We start from the raw sequence: 20801 nt of genomic DNA, 5'->3' as shown, positions 1-20801 counted from the left end.
ATGATAATGTACCTGATAATTGTAAACAAACACTGAAACGAAATGATTGCTACCCATTTCCTTGAAGCTATGGAGATGCAACATTGTTGTTGTTATGGGGTGTACTTTACCAGCACGTCCATCCTTGAACATGCAGTAACAAAGATCTGAGGCACTTGGTAAGGCTAAGATGCATTCTTTAATTCTCAGTCAGAGGACATTTCTGATATTAAGACTAAACTCTAAGTTCCATGATGAAAAAAGAACTGTTTGCAGAATTACAAGTCATTTTCTGTGACGTCTGATCAACAAAAAGTATTCTGGCATGTCCAATTAACTCCTTCAATACCGAGATGCATTTTTACAATTTTGTTATGCTTAAGAACATGCAATTTGGTGTGCTTAAAGGAAAGGATGCCTCTTAAATTGGGGTCCTGGTCCATACGGACCCCTTTTAGACTTAAGTCCAACTCCTCAGTTGAATGAAATTGTTTCTTTTTAGACAGAATTAAATTGGTGAAGTGCATGACCATAATGAAAGTGTTAATTCCAATTTCTAAACCCAAATTTTGAAGCTGGTTATTTAAAAGATAGCATGACTGCATATCATCTTCATATCACGAGCTGTCAATATATATTCAGTAATTTTTAAACCAATAATTACAAAAAGAAGTTAAGATAAGATTTTTCTGAAACCAAAACATTCACTTTCAGACATTACTTGTAAATCTAAATAACAATTCTTTCATACAAACATTACAAATACATTCTGAAAGTTATTTTACTGTATTTACTTTTATAATGATGATGATGACGATATGTTTTAACATTCACAAACTCCCCCTATCAGAAGGCTATGATGGTGCCCCTCACAGAAGACTTTGTAGCATGGAATTTAATGAACTGTGCCCTTGGTTCAATTTCACTGGTGGCTGGATCCAAACTGCCATTCCCTTAACCTTCACCGCAAGTAACAATACCCTAATTCGCTCAGCCAGCAAGCTTCCATATTTTCAATAATAATAATAAATAATAATACCAAAAATAACAATAACATTCATAACAACAATATTAACAATAATAATAATAATTAGTACAGCAATATCAATCATAATAATAATAAAACAATGAAAATAGTAACAATACAAAAGTAATAATAACAATAAAACAATATCAATAATAATGATGAAAATCATTAGTAAATAACAATAACTACAACAACCAAGGCACCTAAGGCCAGATTCCAAAAGCAAAAAAAGACTGTACAGGAAAGGAACATCTCCCAAAGAATTAAAAACTCCCTAGGTTATGGGCCCTGAACCTCATGCAAAGCCTTCCACTATGTAAATGATTGTCAGCTAAGTCAAGCTAAGTATGTAACTTTAACAAGCTCAATAACGTCCTAATAAGAGTACACTTAGCCAACTGTCACTTGTGCAGCTGTTTGGGCCCCAGACATAAACCTGCTTTGAGAATTGGTGGTGTCTTATGTCCTTTGCCAATTTCTGAAGTGGGCTCATGTCCTGGGCCCAAATGTCTGCACAAGTGGCAGTTGGTGAGCGTTGGATTAAGAGGCCTAGGTGTATGTGCAATGCATGAAAACTAACGGAGCAACTTACTGGTGACTGCTGCATGTATGGAGAAGAGGAAAAACATGGAAGGAAAGACTATGAATGAAGATAAGAATAAAAGAATTCTACAAGTTCCTCCACAACCACAGATCCTTGCTGTGATGAACTAAAAGAAAAGAAAAGAAATATATATATAAATAAGTAAATAATTTAATAAATAAAAAATACATGCACATGTCACTGAACACACATGCAACTAAACATCCCAAAACAAACATGAAACACAAGTTCTTGCAAATCCAATGGATCACTTTGAACTAAGAAAAGAAAAGAAGAAAATATGTATCAATGTTGAAATTTGTCTCAAGACTGTAAAACTATTATTGAGTAATTACTACTAGAAGCAGTGAATATGAGCTTACGGTATTGCCAGGAGGGTGAAGAAGTGGGAAGGAATAAAAGAGACACCCGTGATGGTTCCTCTCCCCTGTCATCCTGATTGGATGTTGGGACGGGAGTGAGTTACTCAAAAGTTCTAATAACAGGAATGTTAAGAGCAAGTATGTTAAACAAGCCGCTTTCTTTGTTCGTGGGCATGAGTGTGAATTGGACACATCAAGTTACACTCAAATTTTGTAAAGTCTTGATATGATTTGGCTATTTCAAATCGGCAGATATTTCAGAACAATGACCTTGCATCAAGAACAACAAGACAGATCACAGAAACTCACCAAACTGGTTTAGGATGCCTTTGTTGACAATGTTATATCCCAAGGCACAACACTTTTCAGGTAAAGGCAATTCAAGAAGGATGAACATCCTTTGATAATTATGAACATCTGGATGATTATAATCATTAATGAGCACACCAGAAAATACTGAAGAAGTATGTGAGGCTATCCTAGCAAATCATAGGGAAAGTATCCATACTGTTTGTAATATCATAGGAATGTCCTCTAGGAGCATTTCACTCATTTTGTTGGGGTTGTTAAATGTGAAATGTATTGCTACAAAATCTGTGACAAACTGCCAAGTGACGATCTGAATACACACCATGTTGCAGTTTGCAAAAACTTGAAAGATCAACTTGGAGATGACCCAAAGTTGGAAAACTTCCAGTGATGCATGGAATCGTATAAAAAATGCTGGGACTGCCGTATGCATGCCCAAGTTAACTCCTTCAAAGAAGGAAATGGAAATTAAGTGGTGGGATAAATTATTTTCCTGCATGGGTGAAATTACTGGAACTTTTTGAACAGCGCCTCATATTGGCTATCCCCTGGTTCTGTGATCATGTAGGATAAAGGTGATGGTTTTGGTTGCTGCTATGTGGCTCCAGATCTACACTCACCTCTTCTATATTTTTATGAATGTTTTTTTCTAATAAATACTTCTCCTACTTTTTTAAAAAGTTATATTGATAACTGTCACTTAAAAGATTCACTGAATGGAAATTCACACCCAAGTGGCTGGAAATAGTCCTTCAATCCATCCATAGAACTCTCTAGAATGGAACAATGAACTGTTGCCTGTGTTGTAATAGAGTTAGATTAGGGACCAACATCAGGTGCCTGCATAAGGTGATCCTATGGGATTGGTGTCCAAGAGTCATCTCCAGGAAGTAATTGGAAGTGTTAGTCTTGTATTTTCATAGTTGTGGGTTAAAGTCCTGCACTTTTCTCAGATTCTCAGCAGTAACTGTTACCTGCCTCAACAGTCCAAGTGCATGGGGTAATAATGACGGCTTTGGCTGCGGCCATGTGCCCCCTAGCATAGGCTCCTCGTCTATTTGTTCCTCCATGATTAATGCAGCAATACTGTCATCTTACATTGTCCACGTCTTTATCTACACATTCATAACAAAAATAGCATACATGTCTATCTTCCCATCCATCTATCACACAATTAATATCAATCCATTTTAGAGTGTTGTTGTCTTTATTCTAGCTGCTGCTAGGTGACTATCTAATTGAAATCCTCTAATTAACTGTGAGTGAAAACCAATCTCAATTTACCTGTTAGTAGTGGTCTCAACTGTAGATATATTTATTCTCAATACTAACACAAGACAATTAAACATAAGGAAATCTCCAAATCACCACATATGCTGATGTCTAATCTCTCCAAATGAGAAGTGAATGATTTTAAATCTATAGATAGTACACAGCAATTATAATGGTCACCTCAAGCTTTACCAAGAGGTAACCCACAGCTCTAAACTGCTGGCAGTGGTCCCCATGCCCTCCTATGATTCTTTCTTGGAAGAAACAGACTGTTGTCTGAGTTGTATCGGTGTAGGATGTTTCTACATCACCAGCTTATAGTAGCAGGAGAAAGGGAGTGATTGCCAGTTGTTAACTCATGTGAAATGATGGGAGGAGATACAGTCAAGTTGACAGAAAGATCTTTAGTACAGTCTGTAAAGATGTCAGCACCCTGGGCCTGCACCTCGAGACAGAAGTGAGGGTGATGACAGATTTTGAAGATGGGTAGCAGAGAGATAATACTCTTTGATCTCCATCTTACAGGACCACCACTCAGAGATACTCATCACTGGTCCCTGTTTCAATTAATAATCAATCAAAGCTAAAAATAAAATTCTTTCACCACAGCTTGAAATATCTAGTCATATTTGCTGATATATTGGCCAACCAGAAAAGGGCTTGCATTTCATTTCATACTGGTACTCACAAGTACAATTTCTATAAATACTGGTCAATCAATTACTTCTGGACTCCCTTCCATTGGACAAACAGCTCTAAAGCATTCAATACAAACATATCTACGATAACATATATAAAGTACGGTATGTATTCATATAGACAATATTCATATATTTCTTTAACAGATATATTCTTGAATGTACTTATCCAGACACTCTTCTGAATACAACAGCTCAATATAGTAAATTCCTGCTATATATCACTATTCTGGATACCCTTGTTATAAGAGGATTAAAAAATGAACAGTTTGTAAATAATATCATCCTGCAAGACACACATGGTTATGAAATTCAATAAAATTTCATTCTTGTGCTTAGTTTGAAAACAAAGATATCACTAACCATTCTGGGTATTTCTTCTGTGGGAACCACATCCTAATTTCAATATTAATGAACATTAAAATTACTTGTGTATTTGACATCCTCACAAATAACTTCGGTGCATGCTACAGCAGCCATTGTATCATGTGTGAATGCTATTATAATAATAAAAATAACATTTTCATTTCTAAAAGAAATGAGGGTGACAAAGGAGAACCAGAACAAGATGGCTATAAACAATTATGAGGAAAAACTTGAAAGTCCTTTGTGACATACAAAGGGAGACACCACCTTTGTGATAACATTTTGGATTTTGCTAAATTAGCTAGCCTTGACCCAAATCATTATAAATAAGATGTTATCTTTAAGATCTGGTCTAGTGTGGTGTAATTCAGTAATGATGATGTTCTATGAACTCTAGGTAAATTCCTTGGTTACTACATACAAGACTGCTTCATCTGCCAAACCTTTTCCTTTTTTGATGTTCTGGACTGGTGAGGTTTTCTAATAACTTGTTTTAAACTTTGCTTTTAACGTAGTAGAACCTGAAACTGTACACTTCCGTGTTGGTTCTCTTACAAATGTGATGGTTTCAGGGTAAGGTGTGGCTTGACCAAACATAATGCGTAGTTGCCGTCTCAAATTACACCACAGGAAAACCTTTTGCCCCACAGTAGCCATCAATGACCCTCAAGTCCTTCTACAGATACATCAATTCAACCATGAATCTATTTACTTTTACTTTCCTCTATTTCTAATCACTTTTTCTATTTGGTTTGCCATTATTCTGGTTGGTCAGCCTATGCAGACTATACTTTGCATCACATCATTCACTTTTGGTGAGAATGTTTGTGCGTGTGTAGTTACCTAGTTGTACCTAGTTGTATCTTATGGGAACGGGAACTATGCTCATGGTATCCTGTCTCTGTATCCTGCAGTATCTTAACTGTTCTTAAATTCATGTATGGTTTTTGCACACACTATCATTTTGCCCAGTTTGTTCCATACATCCACCACTCTATAGGGAAAACTGTTCTTTTTCAGATCTCTTCAATAACTGTCCTTTTAGTGTGTGTGTGTGTGTGTGTGTGTGCGTGTGTGTGTGTATGTATATGTGTATGTATGTGTGCGTGTGTTTTTGTATGGAAGAAATGCCTGTGTACACCATGTAGCGGCAGTGAAATGAGCAATCAATGGCACCCCACTTCTACATAAAAATACCCAATACATTATTCTCTAAACTTTATCCTTCCCTCATGATCCATTTAAAATCCTTATGTACCAAAATTACATTTCTTACAGAAACAGATGGCATATTGTCACCTTAAGTTACTTATATACCATCAATGAGAGCTTAGGAATTAAGCATTGCTTATCTTAATAATGCATCATTTTGAATCCAATGAATTGAAATGTCACATCACTTTCATCCTCTTTCAAATATTCAATTCATATGAACATTAAATTGAAAATAATGCAAATGGTCCCTGCCTGCAGATAAGATCAGGTTTAATATAAATACATACAAATAGCTAATATTTTACCACGTCATTAATTTCTTTTTCTGGTTCCCTAAAATAAATCACCCGACTACAGTGAATATGTGTTCATGGATATGGTCTTTCAGAAAAAAAATATATATATATTTTTACGAGAGGTCTGTTCTATGTTATAGAAACGTAGGTACGTATCATTAAATTTATAACTACACTTTTCATAGTCTTAAAGACGATAATATAACTGAAAAATATCGGTGTTCAAAAGGTGTATGAATATATTTATGGATTGCGACAGAGTTGTACTCATTCAATACACTAATACCCGGTAGATTTACAAGACCATAGTGTAGCCGGCAGGTTTTATTATAAAAGCTGTAAACAAATCAATCTATGTAAAACACATTCAGCTCACCTCAGCAGTTGCCATGGTGTCACCCCGAATTCCTATTTGCTTATTTTCAGCTGCTACAGTAATGTATCATTACGAACTTTGTTTTGGTAAACACTTGCTACATACGTTTTAAACTGCTCATTCAAATTCCGCTAAGTATACACATGTAAGGTTAATATATGTCACGTATTCGAACTTGTTGCGGAATATGTGCCTATTATTTAATGCATCGGCATGAAATCTATTTACGATTGTTATCATCACCTTTATCTTGAAGCAATAAACTACCTAGCAGCCTCGCTCTACTAGATAATGTTTGATAACGAGATAGTTCAAATTATCTTATCACAATTTAAAGGAAAGCCAAGACGAATAGTGCATCTACAGTAAGTAATACCGGCCTGAGAGTTATTTATGTAATGATATATGCATAAAGAAAAAATGAAAATTATTATAGTTACACTGTAATGTAATCCTTGTAATCATCGTGCATGTATATGCTATAGGTTTTCTTTGAAGGGGCCATACTAAAAGTCGTGAACTTTTCTAAACATTTCGTAAGCACCATGTAAGCATACAGTGCACGCAAAACATTACCTATTGATATATCATCAATTCTAAACACAATAATATTTAGAATCGATAACACTGCGTTTTAATTTTTTTTTTTTTAGAAAGGTCAAAGGTTTTCCAACCGATTTATGACCCTATTTGCATGCTAAATTAAAAAGTGCACTTCATTTTTCTTGGTCAGGTCTGGTTTCTAAGATATAGTCTATTTCCTTTCCAGCATGTTTTTCCAAAATATCGCAATTATCCAAGCGTTTATGGGCTTTGTTTTAACAAAACCGGGTCGTGGGTAACCTATAATATTTATTTTTATTTCTCTCTTCAGGTCTAGATATATATAAAAAGGGATCGGAAGTGTAAAAACCATCCTCATAGATTCTGTTACATCTGCAAACATGTGGTTCTTCCAGACCGGCAAGCAAAAATCACGAATTTTGTGAAGAAGGCATATAAAGCTTATCTTGGAGTCAAACTAGGGGACCAGGATAAGCCATTCGCTCCCCACATCTGCTGTAAAACATGTGTAGAGAACTTACGGGATTGGAAGAACAAGAAAAGGAAGAGTATGTCATTTGGTGTCCCAATAATGTGGGGTTTTAAAGTTTTTAAAAAACATCAATTCATTTTATGAAATTTAAAATTGCGTATATGATTGCTTGTGAGTGTATCTTGTTTTGATGTGTTTTTGTGAGTGGTTATTGTTTTCACTGTTTTACTTGTAATTTTAGACGGTCTAACGGTTCGTCGAACGCGGTTCGACAGACACGTGTTTGAAGTGATGTGTGAGCGTGTGAACGGGGTGTTTGGTTGTCGAACACGTCGGTTAAACCCCAAATACCCCGTTCACACGTTCACCGTTAGACCGTGTAAACTCCCTCTTATATACTCATATATGATAGACAAGCGCTGAATGACCTAACGGCTCCCGCGCTTGGCCCTCAAGCCAAAAATTCCATCAATCAATCAATCAATCAATGGTGGGGGAGGGGGGGAAAGATCACGTTACCGACTGCAACTTTTGCATGACAAATCTGAAAGGTATCAATCGCAAGAGCAAGCGACATGGTCGATACCCTGATGTTCCTTGTGCCATAAAGCCAATCCCACCATGGCCCCGATCTTCCTGTTCCTGAGCCGAATGTCACCATGGAATCTAGTTCTGATTCCGAATCTACTGACGTGACTGATACATAAGAACATACGAATAAAAGAGACTGCAAGAGACCATAAGGCCTATACTAGGCAGCTCCGTATCCATCACCACCTGTCGTCCCCATCCATAAAGTTGTCTAATCGTTTTTTTTAAAACAACTGATAGTTTCAGCGCTTACTACGTGGTTACTAAGTTTGCACACAGGCCAGAGAAGGACGACCAAGCGGTGGCTTTGACCCAAGTCGAACTCAATGACCTGACACGAGACCTGAACCTTTCCAAGGAGTCTGCCCAGCTACTACTGGGTTCTCTTCTTCGAGAGAAACGTCTACTGACACCAGGAACAACATTCTATTGGTATCGGGACCGCGAGAGAGAATTTAGACAATTCTTCACGTTTGGTGAAGCATCTTCACTGATCTACTGTAACAATATTGCTGACCTGATTGAATTACTTGGTCTGAAATGGAGACTTTCCATTGACTCATCTAACAGAAGCCTCAAGGCAGTTCTTCTGAATAACAGAAATAAGTTTTTTCATCGATCCCTGTTGGGCACTCAGCTGAAATGAAAGAATCCCACAAAAGCATGGAACGTCTGTTGTCTGTTCTGAACTACCAGGAACATAAATGGTTGATCCGTGGAGATCTTAAAGTTGTTAAACTCATCCTAGGACTTCAAGGTGGTTGCACAAAGTATCCAGGCTTTCTGTGCTTATGGAATAGCCGTGCTGATGACCAGCATTAGGTCAGACAAGAGTGGCCATCAAGACAAGGATTCAAACCTGGGTCACACAACGTTCTGTCCCATCCTCTGGTTGAACCAAGCAAGCTATTGCTTCCACCCCTCCACATCAAACTCGGTCTCATGAAGAATTTTGTAAACGATTTGGACAAGGAAGGTAGAGGATTTGCTTTCCTCCACCAGAAGTTTCAACGAAAAAGCATGGAGAAACATAAGGCAGGTGTATTTGATTGTCCTCGGTGCACGACACAATGTCGAAAGACAGAACGTCGAAACGACAGAATGTCGACTGCGACAAAATGTCGACATTTCAGATATCGACGTGATTATGTACATAAAATCAACGGAAAATGCAAGCCTGTGTTCACGCTCAACAGCAATAACTGAAATATCAACCAAAAAGTTGGTGCCCTCCCTTATTAACTTTCTTGACTGTATACATGTACTAATTTCAAATTCAATTCTTGAACTATATTCATTCGAATACAAAAAGTCGTAGACCCAATTGTCCTCAAGGGAATTCATCAAGGACACTTGTTTTGATAATGCACTGAATCTTGTCGAACTCCCTGCCTGGTTGTCCCTTAAGTCAGTCATTGCAAACTTCCTTGACAACCACAGACGTTCCCAGTATCAGGAGATGGTTGATGAGTTAATGGAGAATCTCCGCCAACTTGGTGCGCGCATGTCAGTGAAAATACACTTCCTACGGTCTCATCTTGACTATTTTCCAGAGAATTGTGGAGACTTCAGTGAAGAAGAGGGTGACCGCTTTCACAAAGATATCAATGTTATGGAGGAACGCTATCAAGGACGATGTGATGTCAACTTTCTGGCCGACTACTGCTGGTGCCTGAAGAGGGATATGGAGTGTGCTCGGCACAAACGGAAGTCTTTGAAGAGACCATTCATCCATGAGTAGCTTCCATAGTTTATTATACTCTTCTTGCTACCTATTAACAATATTTTGTAAGCCTTCTGTGAATAAATCAGTCTAATATTTTCAACATTGTGTTTCATTCACCTACAAATAGATCGGAATTTAGGATATTATAAATGTGCTAATATTTCATTAACTTGATTTGATTGAGTAAAATGAGCATGATTTTTGGATTCAGTGCAAAGTACTGTCCTAAAATCAGGTATTATATGTTAGATCTTGAAAACAGCGCTGGCCAATGTAATATATCAATAGACAATGCCCTTTAATACTCATGCATGTGAAATTTGTGCCAGAATTCCATTATTATTCTATCGAAATAAACACCACGTGAGAATGGAGCTTTTATTAGTACGACGTTTCGCTTATTACAGCTTTATCAAATGTATGGTCGTAAAACACATGACTGAGATTAAATAAGAGGAACGGAGGGAAGGAGGAATAGAGGTAAGAGGGGATATCGGGGGTGGGGGTCACTGAATACTAGGAAAGGTTAAGGAGAAGGTAGACCAAATATCTAGGAACAGGAAAGGTTAAGGATAAGATGGAACAATTAACTGGGTTGTCTACTGAGGGTGGACAACGACCTCAGTAGACAATTACTGACCCTTTTTGTTTTCTTCTTCCTTTTGTTCCTCGGTTGTGAGCTAATGTCCTTCACACAGTCAGTTGTTCCATCTTACCCTTAATCTTTCCTGTTCCCAGACATTTGATCTACCTTCTCTTTAACCTTTCTTATTCCCAGACATTTGGTCTGCCTTCTCCTTAACCTTTCCTGTTCCCAGACATTTGGTCCACCTTCTCCTTAACCTTTCCTGTTCCCTGACATTTGGTCCATCTTCTCCTTAACATTTCTTGTTCCCAGACATTTGGTCTACCTTCTTAACCTTTCCTGTTCCCAGACATTTGGTCTACCTTCTCCTTAACCTTTCCTGTTCCTAGACATTTGGTCTACCTTCTCCTTAACCTTTCCTGTTCCCAGACATTTGGTCCACCTTCTCCTTAACATTTCCTGTTCCCAGAAATTTGGTCTATCTTCTTAACCTTTCCTGTTCCCAGACATTTGGTCTACCTTCTCAACCTTTCCTGTTCCCAGACATTTGGTCTACATTTTCCTTAACCTTTCCTGTTCCCAGACATTTGGTCCACCTTCTCCTTAACCTTTCCTAGTATTCAGTGATACCCCCTCCCTCGTTTCCTCCCTCCCTCGTTCCTCCAGTTCTTATGTAACCTGTCATGTGTATCAAGACTATGTACTTGAAAAAGCTGTTACAAATGAAACATTGTATCAACAAAAGAATCGTCACCCCAGACTTCGACAGGGTGACAATTCTTCATGTGGGCTATCCTAGGGTGACAATTCTTCATGTGGACCATCTGGGTTTACGATTCTTTGGTTGTATAAGCTGATGGCAATAAGCATAACCCTCATTTAGCTATGGCACGCAATACTTTTCAAGATGTCGTTCTCGAGTTTTTGAGTGATGGTTCCTCTAAAGTTATAAGATGGATGCAACAGAGGAAGCTTTAAAGAGCGAAGTGTGATAGTTGCGCTACTTGGATGAACTGGACAAAATATTCCAGATCGAAGGATGGGTTTATCTGGAAATGCCAACGAAAAGACTGCTTGAAGTACAAATATACCAAGTCAAAAGTGGATTCATGTTATGTATCTTTGGTGTGAGGATATTGGAGAAAGCAGCAAGCTGTCAGGTGAATCTTTCTGAGAAAACGATGATAAGCTATTATAACTTTTTCAGAGAGGTCTGTGCAATGTATTTTGCAACAAAACCCCGTTAAAATTGGTGCATCTGGGGTTACAGTAGAAATCGACGAACCTTGCTTTCCCCATAAACCGAAACATCATCGTGAAGGTGGACCACATTCTCCCATTTGGGTTTTTGGTATCATCGATACCAGCACAAAACCTTCAGTTGGCTACGGAAAGGGTTGAGACAAGGAGTGTAGTCACCCTTCTCCCTACGATACTCAAAGTAGTTTGATAAGGATCTGTCATTCACGGTGACGAGTGGAGAGCATACAGGAATATTCAAGGTCTTGGATACATGTACAAAACTGTGATTTACTCTGTCAATTTTGCTTATGCTAACACAGGTGTCCTCACACAAACGATTGAATCTTATTGGGACAAGAACAAAAGTTACGTTAAGACCATGCGTGGTTGCAAAAAGAGTTTCTTAAATTCTTACTTTCAAGAATTCATGTGGCATGATCACTTTTCTGATAATGCTCTAGAAGTACTGTATTATGCGGGCACATTGCTGTTCAACACCCAGTTTAAAATACCTTTTTAACATGTTAATTTGTTAATGGAATTATGTAATAAAATGTACAATTTACTAGTTTAAGTTAAATTCTAAGATTTATTCCACTGTTGATATTCGGCGTACTGGGGTGACAATTCTTCAGGTGGGATCTCATGGGGTGACGATTCTTCATGTGGGCGTTCTTGGGTAAAGCCACCTCTTTGATGGCATTAATCTGGCACACATTTCACGTGTAAGAACACTGGCATACATTATCTTTTAAAATATGATAAATTCTAAACATAGTAACGGTAAATCATGACCCATTGTGTGTAGGTTAGACAGAGGCGAGATGTTGGTCAATTTTGCAGATAACTACAACATGAGAATAATGAACAGTTTATTCCAAAAGCGTGTAGGTCGTAAATGGATCTGGAGAAGTCCAAATGGAGCAATAAAAAACGAAAAGACCTCATATTAGGAGATGACGGTAAAGGACGTTATCACTGTTACACTCATAAATCTAATATCAGAGCCGAGATATAAATTTGTTATGAAAAAGAAAGTAATCTTCGCGAAGAAGGTAATTTCAGTTGGAAATTAAAAACAGATTCGAAGCCCTAAGAAATAACGAGAACATCATCGAAGGGATGGATTTGAATTTAGTGAATATCATTAGGGAATCGGCAGGGAGAGTAGGAAGTACTTAGCATTAGAGATTTAGAGAAATTAAAGAAGAATTAGAGAAAATAGATACTCCGAAGTTACAAGTGACCTAATTAAAAGAAGAGGGACTATGTAGATTAATAGCAGGAGAGACGAAATAGAGAGTAAAACTAAAGAAGCTTATCAACAAATTGCAGAAATCAGAGAAACGAAAGAGAAACACAGATGAAATAGAGACAGATATTCGGAAAGGTAAAAGTATTAAAGGGGCCGAGTGCAGACTAACTTTAGGGAGGCAGCAAATGATATCTTTAAAAGATGGAAATGAAGAGATCATTAAATGCAAAGACTGTAATTGAGTCAATAAACTCACCCCTAGACGTTCGTAGGGTCATTGTAAATTAGCTCAGTTGTACACCCAGTGTTTATATCAAGAAATCGTTCCTGAATCATGGCGTAATGCTATTATGTTTTTGGTTCATTAAAAAGAGACAAGATAGATCTTAGTAATTACCGACCGACTGGCTTGTTCTCAAATTACATAATGTATTCTCCAAAATCTTTACAAATAGACTAAGTAAAGTTTCAGATGGAAACCAACCAGGAGATCATACAGGCTTTAGAAACGGATATTCGACTCAAGACCATTTTGAAAACAACAGAATACAATATACCTCTTTGTTTAGCTTTTGTAGATTACGAAAAGGCCTTTGACTAGGTAGAACAAATAGCAATATTAAAATCGCAATGCAAGCAGGGTGCAAGCACACCGTAAGGGTTCTAGAAAAGACTTATGCGAAAGATATCTGTAATTCGATTACATAAATATACAGAACACATAGATCGAGAAAGGAGTATTGCAAGGCGACAAACTTTAACCCAAACTATTTGCAGCTTGCTTGGATGAAAATTTCAAAAGGCTGAATTGATTTTGAATATCAATAGCGAATGTTTTAATTTCAAAAGATTTACGGATGACATTATTCTTATTTCATAAAGAGTATTTTTTTCTTTTGCATTAAAAAATTGGCATCTCATTTGGATTTTTCGTTACACTACTTTTTCTAGTGCAGCTTGTGAAAGTACGTAAGCGTATTAAGTTCAATGCTTTGACAAACATTCATAGGTAAAAATAAGAAATTCTCCTTAAACTATAAAGAAACAACGGTTTTTATATAGAAACTATACAATAACCTTTAATTCCTCCATCCTTCCCGATCAAAATGGCTTTTGAATGAAAAAAAATCGTTCGATAAAGGAGATAAGACGATAAGCAATTTAACATGGGCTACGCGATATAACAATCCCCCTTTGTTTCTTATATGTTATTTTTGACGCCTTGTACTTCTGTATATATATTTAATTTTTTACTGTTCATCTTGGCTGTCCCTTATATGTTAATTTTGATGCTTTGAACTGCTGTATATATATATATTTGATTTACTATTTATTTTCACGGTTTCATTTATGTTAATTTTGATGCTGTGTATTTTGTATTTTTCTATATATACTTATATATTTCTTATCTTCTCACTCCCCATCCCACTCCCACAAAGTGGGAAGTGAGAAACCCCTGGCAGGGCAAGCCTTATCAAATGCGGCAAACCCCCCCTCCCTTTTTTTTTTTTTTTTTTTTTGCCGATAGTTGGGTCGCCTCCTCACCTGGCCAAGGCTGTCGGGAACCAAGGCAAGAAACACGCAGCGGGTCCCGGGAATCGAACTCACGACTACATGCTCACGAGTTCGACAAGATATAAATTGGTTTTAATGTATTACATTTCACTTCTTTTACCATTAATTCTAATTGTTTTGATGTTTTGTAGTTTTAATTATTGGACAATCGATGTAGAGAGTTTGTAGTACTAAATGTACTCAGACATTTCATTATTGTATAATTTATGTGTTTCTAGTTGTATGGATAGTTGAATGCTTTGAAACCGAGTTCAATATTGAACGAAAGAAATTCTGCCTGTAAAATTGCACATCTATTTTACATCATTTCTTTCTTGATTTACTTTCTCAGCTTTATCTCCCGAGAGGTTAAAAATTGTTCCCAGATAGGAACACTGGTCCCATTGTGTAATCTTAATCATGCCTAAAAAAAAAAAAAAAAAAAAAAAAAAAAAAAAAAAAAAATAATAATAAATAATAATAATAATAATTATAATAATAATCCGTCATCTTGTGTTGGGGTTGTTTACTAGCGTTTCTATCCATGCGGGTAATCTCGAGCCTTTTTGGTGTGCTATAATATATTTCGTATGTTAGTTCAGTTTGTTTGGGCACTATATCGCCTCCATAATATATATTTTTGCATATTATTCAAAATATCACCCCTCCCTTTACACTTTTCCCACCATCACAAACCTTAATCTTATTTTCCTTTATCCTCATCTCCTCCTAAATATTCTACATTTCCTAACCTTTTCAACATTTCTCGTAATATTTCTCAGAGGCATAATGCTTATATACATTGCAAGTACGTCTTCTCCACAGCTTTCTCCTCATATCTTCACTCGTCTACTTGAATTGTCCCTTTATATTTCACGAATGTATTAAACAAACACGGTGGTATCATACATACCAGCCTGTATACCATCTCCCCAGGCATACCACTCCTCCCTGTCTACACGTATACAAATACCAAGCTCCTCTCACGTATGCTAATTTAACTTTATTTCCTAAATCACTTTAAACAATGAATTTTTGTCTACACTGTCATATACATTCTCTAGGTTCATGAACGCCAGACACCCACACTTCCATTCCTTCTTCTTTGTATTACAAAGGATTACAAAGGCGGAGCATGCCGACAGGAGACCTATTGGTCCATATCTAGGTCGGATGCGAAAAAAAATCATAATATAAAGTCATAATAAAAATCATAATAAAAAACCACAATAAAAACTTTAATAATGTAAATAACAAATAAAATATTTTTTCACTGATTTGCTGTAATTTCTTGGTCCACACATCCCATACCCTTCCTTGTTCTGCCATTTTTCTTCCCTTCTCTTATTTTTCTTCTTACACCTTGCCAAGTATACTTAACAGGCTTCTTCTTCTACAAATCTTGCATTCTCTCTTCTTGCTCGGAATCTTCTGAGTTTTCAGTATATTACTAAAGACCTTCGTCCCTAAATCATTCATTTCTTTTACCTTCATGTTCACCTCTCCCCCAAGCTATATTGACCACTCTCTATGTTTCCATCTTATTTCGACTTGTCATCCACTTTTCCGCGTCCTCCATTCCCTTCTCTCTCTCCCCCATTCATTCCTCCACTCTTTTTTTCCTCCTCCATTTTTGTTTGTATCACTTATATTAAGAATTGTCTTTGTTCTAAAGGATTACAAATTAGTCTCTCCATCTTCGATATGACGACAGTTGAAATTTCGTTTGAGTAAACACAACTTCAGTCACAATATTCTATTTCTCAAATATCCAAATATCAAATTATCATTCCGTCGTGTATAATAAAGTTGAATGATGAGCTAAGAGGTTGTAAACTAGTATGAATGTTAAGGCATACTGTTGAAATGTTCTTAGAGAATTCTAGATTTCTGTAAATGAGGTTATATTCTATTTATTCAAATGACGGTTGGAGGTAGGATGTGGGAGGAAAAATAGTCCATTACCATCACCATTTTGTCCCATCTCCTTCAGCTTCTTCGTTCTGTCTGTTTGTCACAAGAAAACGTTTTTCTATCGTTTAAAACTTGTGACTTATTTCCAAACTTCTCAACTGTTTTTACGTATTAAACACATAGAATGTATGTGCATATGTTTATCAATATGCATATGTGAACGAGTCTGTAAGTGCCACATACACACTTTTACAGATTTATACAAATAATCAGGTACTCTAGGATCAAATAAAACAAAACATACGTACAAACATCTACTGAAATAGTTTATTAATTATAATTATAATTGTTGTTATTATCATCATTGTTAATATTAGTATTATTAGTATTATTATTATCTTATTAATGATATTATACGAGGCTTTACAAACAACATCTGTAAATTTGAAGCAGATGTGTAAAGGCAGAGTTAAGAGAGGATCGGGCGGCGACACGTGACGTCACGTGACGTCATGTCGCGCGTCCGAGCCCGACCAAGGCTTTCGAAGGGGGAAGGGAGGAGGGGAAGGGGGAGGAGGGGAAAGGGAAAGGGGGAGCGGGGGAAGTGGGGGATCGTGATAGTATGAGAATGGGTGAAGTGGGTGAAGGCCTGCCGAGGGATGGGAACGAGAAAGGTCCATACAAGAACAGGGCTGATCACCTGCAGAGAAAGTCGGACATCAACCGCTGACATTGTTTTGGTTTTGAGGCAAAAAGCGAGTTTTGAAAAAAAAGTAAATAAAACAAATAGATAAACAAACAAAATAAATAAAATAGTATTAAATCTCCCTTATTCTATGATATTTTTGCCAACATATTCTTACAACCAACACAGGCAAAGAAATTCAGTGACGTCACACAGACTACATTGACGTCATGCGCAAAGAGTGCCCATTTTCGTCGGCCTGTGCGCAGTGTTGTTGTAGAGACCTGAGGGGGGGGGGGTAAGCCTTGCCTGTGCGTGCGTGCGTGCGTGCGTGGATACAAGAATGCCAAGAAATTCGTGGTTACGTTACTCCGAAGTATGTATGGACAAAACTAGTCTAGGCTTCAATATGTCTGACCCTGTTTTTATGAGAGGGTGGGGCAAATTTTTTCTCTCGTTTTTTTTGTATCCATGTGCACAGCCAGCCATTTTACAATGTCATTGTTGTGAATACATTTTTCTTGGTGAATACTTCTTGTGTTTTCTATAATGGCATTGGCAAACAAAAATATTTTATCATATAAAAAAACAAATCTAATTGTTTGAGTTTTATTTTGCTTTTGCTTACTTGAAGAGTTTTTATAACGTACTTGGCTTACGAAAATGAAATTTTGATTTTGAAAGATTCTATAGCATAAGCAACATATAAAGCTAAACTTACTCAACGTTTCAAGAACTTTTGCCATTGACTGTACTGTACACAAGAACAATGTAACCACGTTTCATGGTATATAGAAGACCGAATATATAGAAATTGTTGTTGTTGTTGTTGTTGTTGTTGTTGTTGTTGTTGTAGGATTTAGTAGTTCACCAGTGCTTCTATCCAGCACATAGAAAGAGGCTGATATCATAGAGATGTATGTATATGTATGTGTGTGTGTGTGTGTGTGTGTGTGTGTGTGTGTGTGTGTGTGTGTGTGTGTGTGTGTGTGTGTGTGTGTGTGTGTGGAGTGACTCCACGGAGGTGGGGGGGGGGTGAGAGTGGAGGGGAATGGAGTGCAAAGGTGGGAGAGAAATTGTGAACCTGTTGTTGCTCCACAAGATATATTTTCTTTCTATTTCAACTAGGAAGCCTTCTAGAATGAATAGAGTGGGACATCCGGTTGACAAGGTGGATGCCAATGAACAGCCCTAGTTCCTAGTTTTCCCCGTCTGACGATAGATAGAATAAAATATCTAAAGAGGTTAGAGCAGGTTAGTGGGCTGGTTAAGACGGATAAAAATTAATAAACAAATAAATAAAAGATAAATGAATAAAAATATAAATGAATAGATGAATTGGTAAATCAATTAATAGAAAATTGATAGAAAAATAAATAAACATATAAATGAAAAGTTTAACAAGTGAATAAATGATAAATATGTAATTAAATGAATTAATAGATGAATTAATAAATAAAATATGCAAACAAATGAATGAATAAATGACTAAATATATGAATAAACATGGTGATAAAAAACAACAAAGCGACACACTTTACTGATTTTTTTTCAGGACAAGAACGACAGAGAGGGGGAGGGGGGAGGGGAGGGGGAGGGAAAGGGGGAGAGGGGGAGGGAGGGTATTTACCAGGGCTGCCGATTTGAAGAATGCCCACTGATAGTGGTAAACATAAGCGACTTGATTCATGACGTCATTCTACGTCATCAGCTGTATTTATGGATACTGTTCCTAATATATATATATATATATATATATATATATATATATATATATATATATGTGTGTGTGTGTGTGTGTGTGTGTGTGTGTGTGTGTGTGTGTGTGTGTGTGTGTGTGTGTATGTGTGTATTGGAAGTCTCACCTATTATGTGTTCCTTACCTGTTGACCTCCTATGGTCTGAGAAAACGTTAGAAAATAGGAATTCAAGACGTCACGTATTAACAAGAATTATTATCATCGGCAGCACTGGTTAGAGGTACGGAAGGTCGGACCCATGGTAGTGACGTGTGTGTGTAGGAGCGAGTAAGACGCTCAGGGTGCTAAGGTGAAGGTGGGAAATGTGTACCATGTAACAGTGTGTATAAGGTGAAGACCATACGCCAGGAGGCGCTAAGTAGCTGCGGCCGAAGCCGTCACCTTTGCCCTATGTGCTTCTTGGGCTGTTGGGGGGCAAGTAACAACAGTATCTGCTGGGAATCGGAGGGTAGTGTGGAGGTTCGAACCCAGAACTAAGCGAATGGGTGACCAAAAGACTTCAGATGACGCTACCAGCGCACAGACTGGGGGTCTTGTAAGATGAGGCCTTTGCACCACACAGGCAGTTGTGAGAAAAAAAGGTGTGTATTACATGTGCTACATGTAAAATGAGGTGGAATGGTACTTGGTACGGGATACAGGAGACCTGGGGAACGACCACAGGAAAAAAAAAAAAAAAAAAAAAAAAAAAAAAAAGTAATGCAGGCAAGTGCATAGAGCGGAGGAACTGGGTAGCGGAGATGGAATTGGTCTGTTAGCGAAGGAATTGGGTAGTTAATGGGCCAAGGTGTAATGAATAGATTAGCATATCGTCGTACCAGCTGAGTTTCTCATTCTGATCACATGGCTTCCCAAGTGACGAGAGGTAAGTTTCATAAGAAATAACAATAATAGATATAAACAAGAGACTCGGTTTGTGTCCAAACATGTAAAACACCCAAAAGTAAGATATGCTTGACTAATCTTTTCTCTATACATCATAAACAAGAGGTGAGGCTTTGTTATTCACATATGTAAAACATCTAAAGTAATATATACTCGAGTTATTTGTCCTTAATATTTGAAACAAGAGAGGGGGGGGGAGGTACACATTCACACATTTAGTACAGCCAAAGTAAGGTACGGTCACCTAACTCGTTCTATACATAAACTTGAGAATCCATCAGAACTTTCTCACGAACTTCAAGGAACATATACTATTGTAACACTTAAATGCGATCATACGCTATGTTTCAAGAGCACTAGATCAGATATTACAGTCGTCAATTTTGTTTCACAATATACTGATTCGTATATACCGTTCCCTTTCTTAGTTTATGATCTTATTTTAGAACTGCAGCCTTGAAAAGAAGGCGAAGACAAACATGCCATTTTATTACCAAGATAAAAAAGAAATGCAGCAAAATGAGTTTCATATAAGGAAATGTGAAAAAACATCTTATCAAAACATACTGTGGCAGAGGAAATGATTAGTGATACCAAGATAATCTGATTTTTACAGTAAATCGTATTACCATGATGGCGAAGTGATGAGAATTCAACGACATGACGTCATCATATGAAGGTTCAAGAAAATGACATACGTTATGTAAACACAAGTACATAAGAATGAAGATTCGCATAATAATGATGATAATGATGGTGTTGCTGATGGTGATAATGATGGTGGGAGTGATGGTGATGATGATGATGGTAACTACGGTGATAATGACAATGACTGTGATAACATTAACGACGATGACAGTAGTTAGTACGACAATGCCCTCGATAATGAGAACGTTGTTGGATCAGATCGTGGTTATGATCTTTCACAATAAACACATATTCTCTATGCAAACAACCGACCATAATTCAACATTAATATGCATAATAGTGTGATTAAAATGCTGGTAACCTCAACGTACTTGACAAAGCATTCAGTTATATGCAATTAAACATTAAAACGTAC

General features: G+C 37.1%; 1 protein-coding gene across 3 annotated transcripts in view; it reads right to left on the bottom strand.

The window, feature by feature from the left end:
- The window catches only part of LOC143028185 (ubiquitin-conjugating enzyme E2 W), a 116282-nt gene extending 109589 nt beyond the window's left edge, over positions 1 to 6693 (bottom strand). The window contains exons 1-2 of one of the 3 annotated variants that reach the window (XM_076189953.1): positions 6505 to 6693; positions 1599 to 1716 (exon numbers count right to left, since the gene is read on the bottom strand). In XM_076189953.1, coding sequence (XP_076046068.1) covers positions 1599 to 1613 — 15 coding nt within the window. In that variant the 5' untranslated portion in view covers positions 1614 to 1716; positions 6505 to 6693. Of the gene's footprint in view, positions 1 to 1598; positions 1717 to 6504 lie in introns of those variants that run through there. The other 2 variants (XM_076189952.1, XM_076189951.1) reach the window with 2 other exon arrangements.
- Positions 6694 to 20801: the final 14108 nt, after the last annotated feature.

This window comes from Oratosquilla oratoria, chromosome 9, assembly GCF_046742065.1.
Source record: "Oratosquilla oratoria isolate Oo_2021 chromosome 9, ASM4674206v1, whole genome shotgun sequence".
NCBI classification, from domain to species: Eukaryota; Metazoa; Arthropoda; class Malacostraca; order Stomatopoda; family Squillidae; genus Oratosquilla; species Oratosquilla oratoria.
The sequence above is the reverse complement of the archived record's forward strand: the minus strand, read 5'-3'. Positions and strand labels throughout refer to the sequence as shown.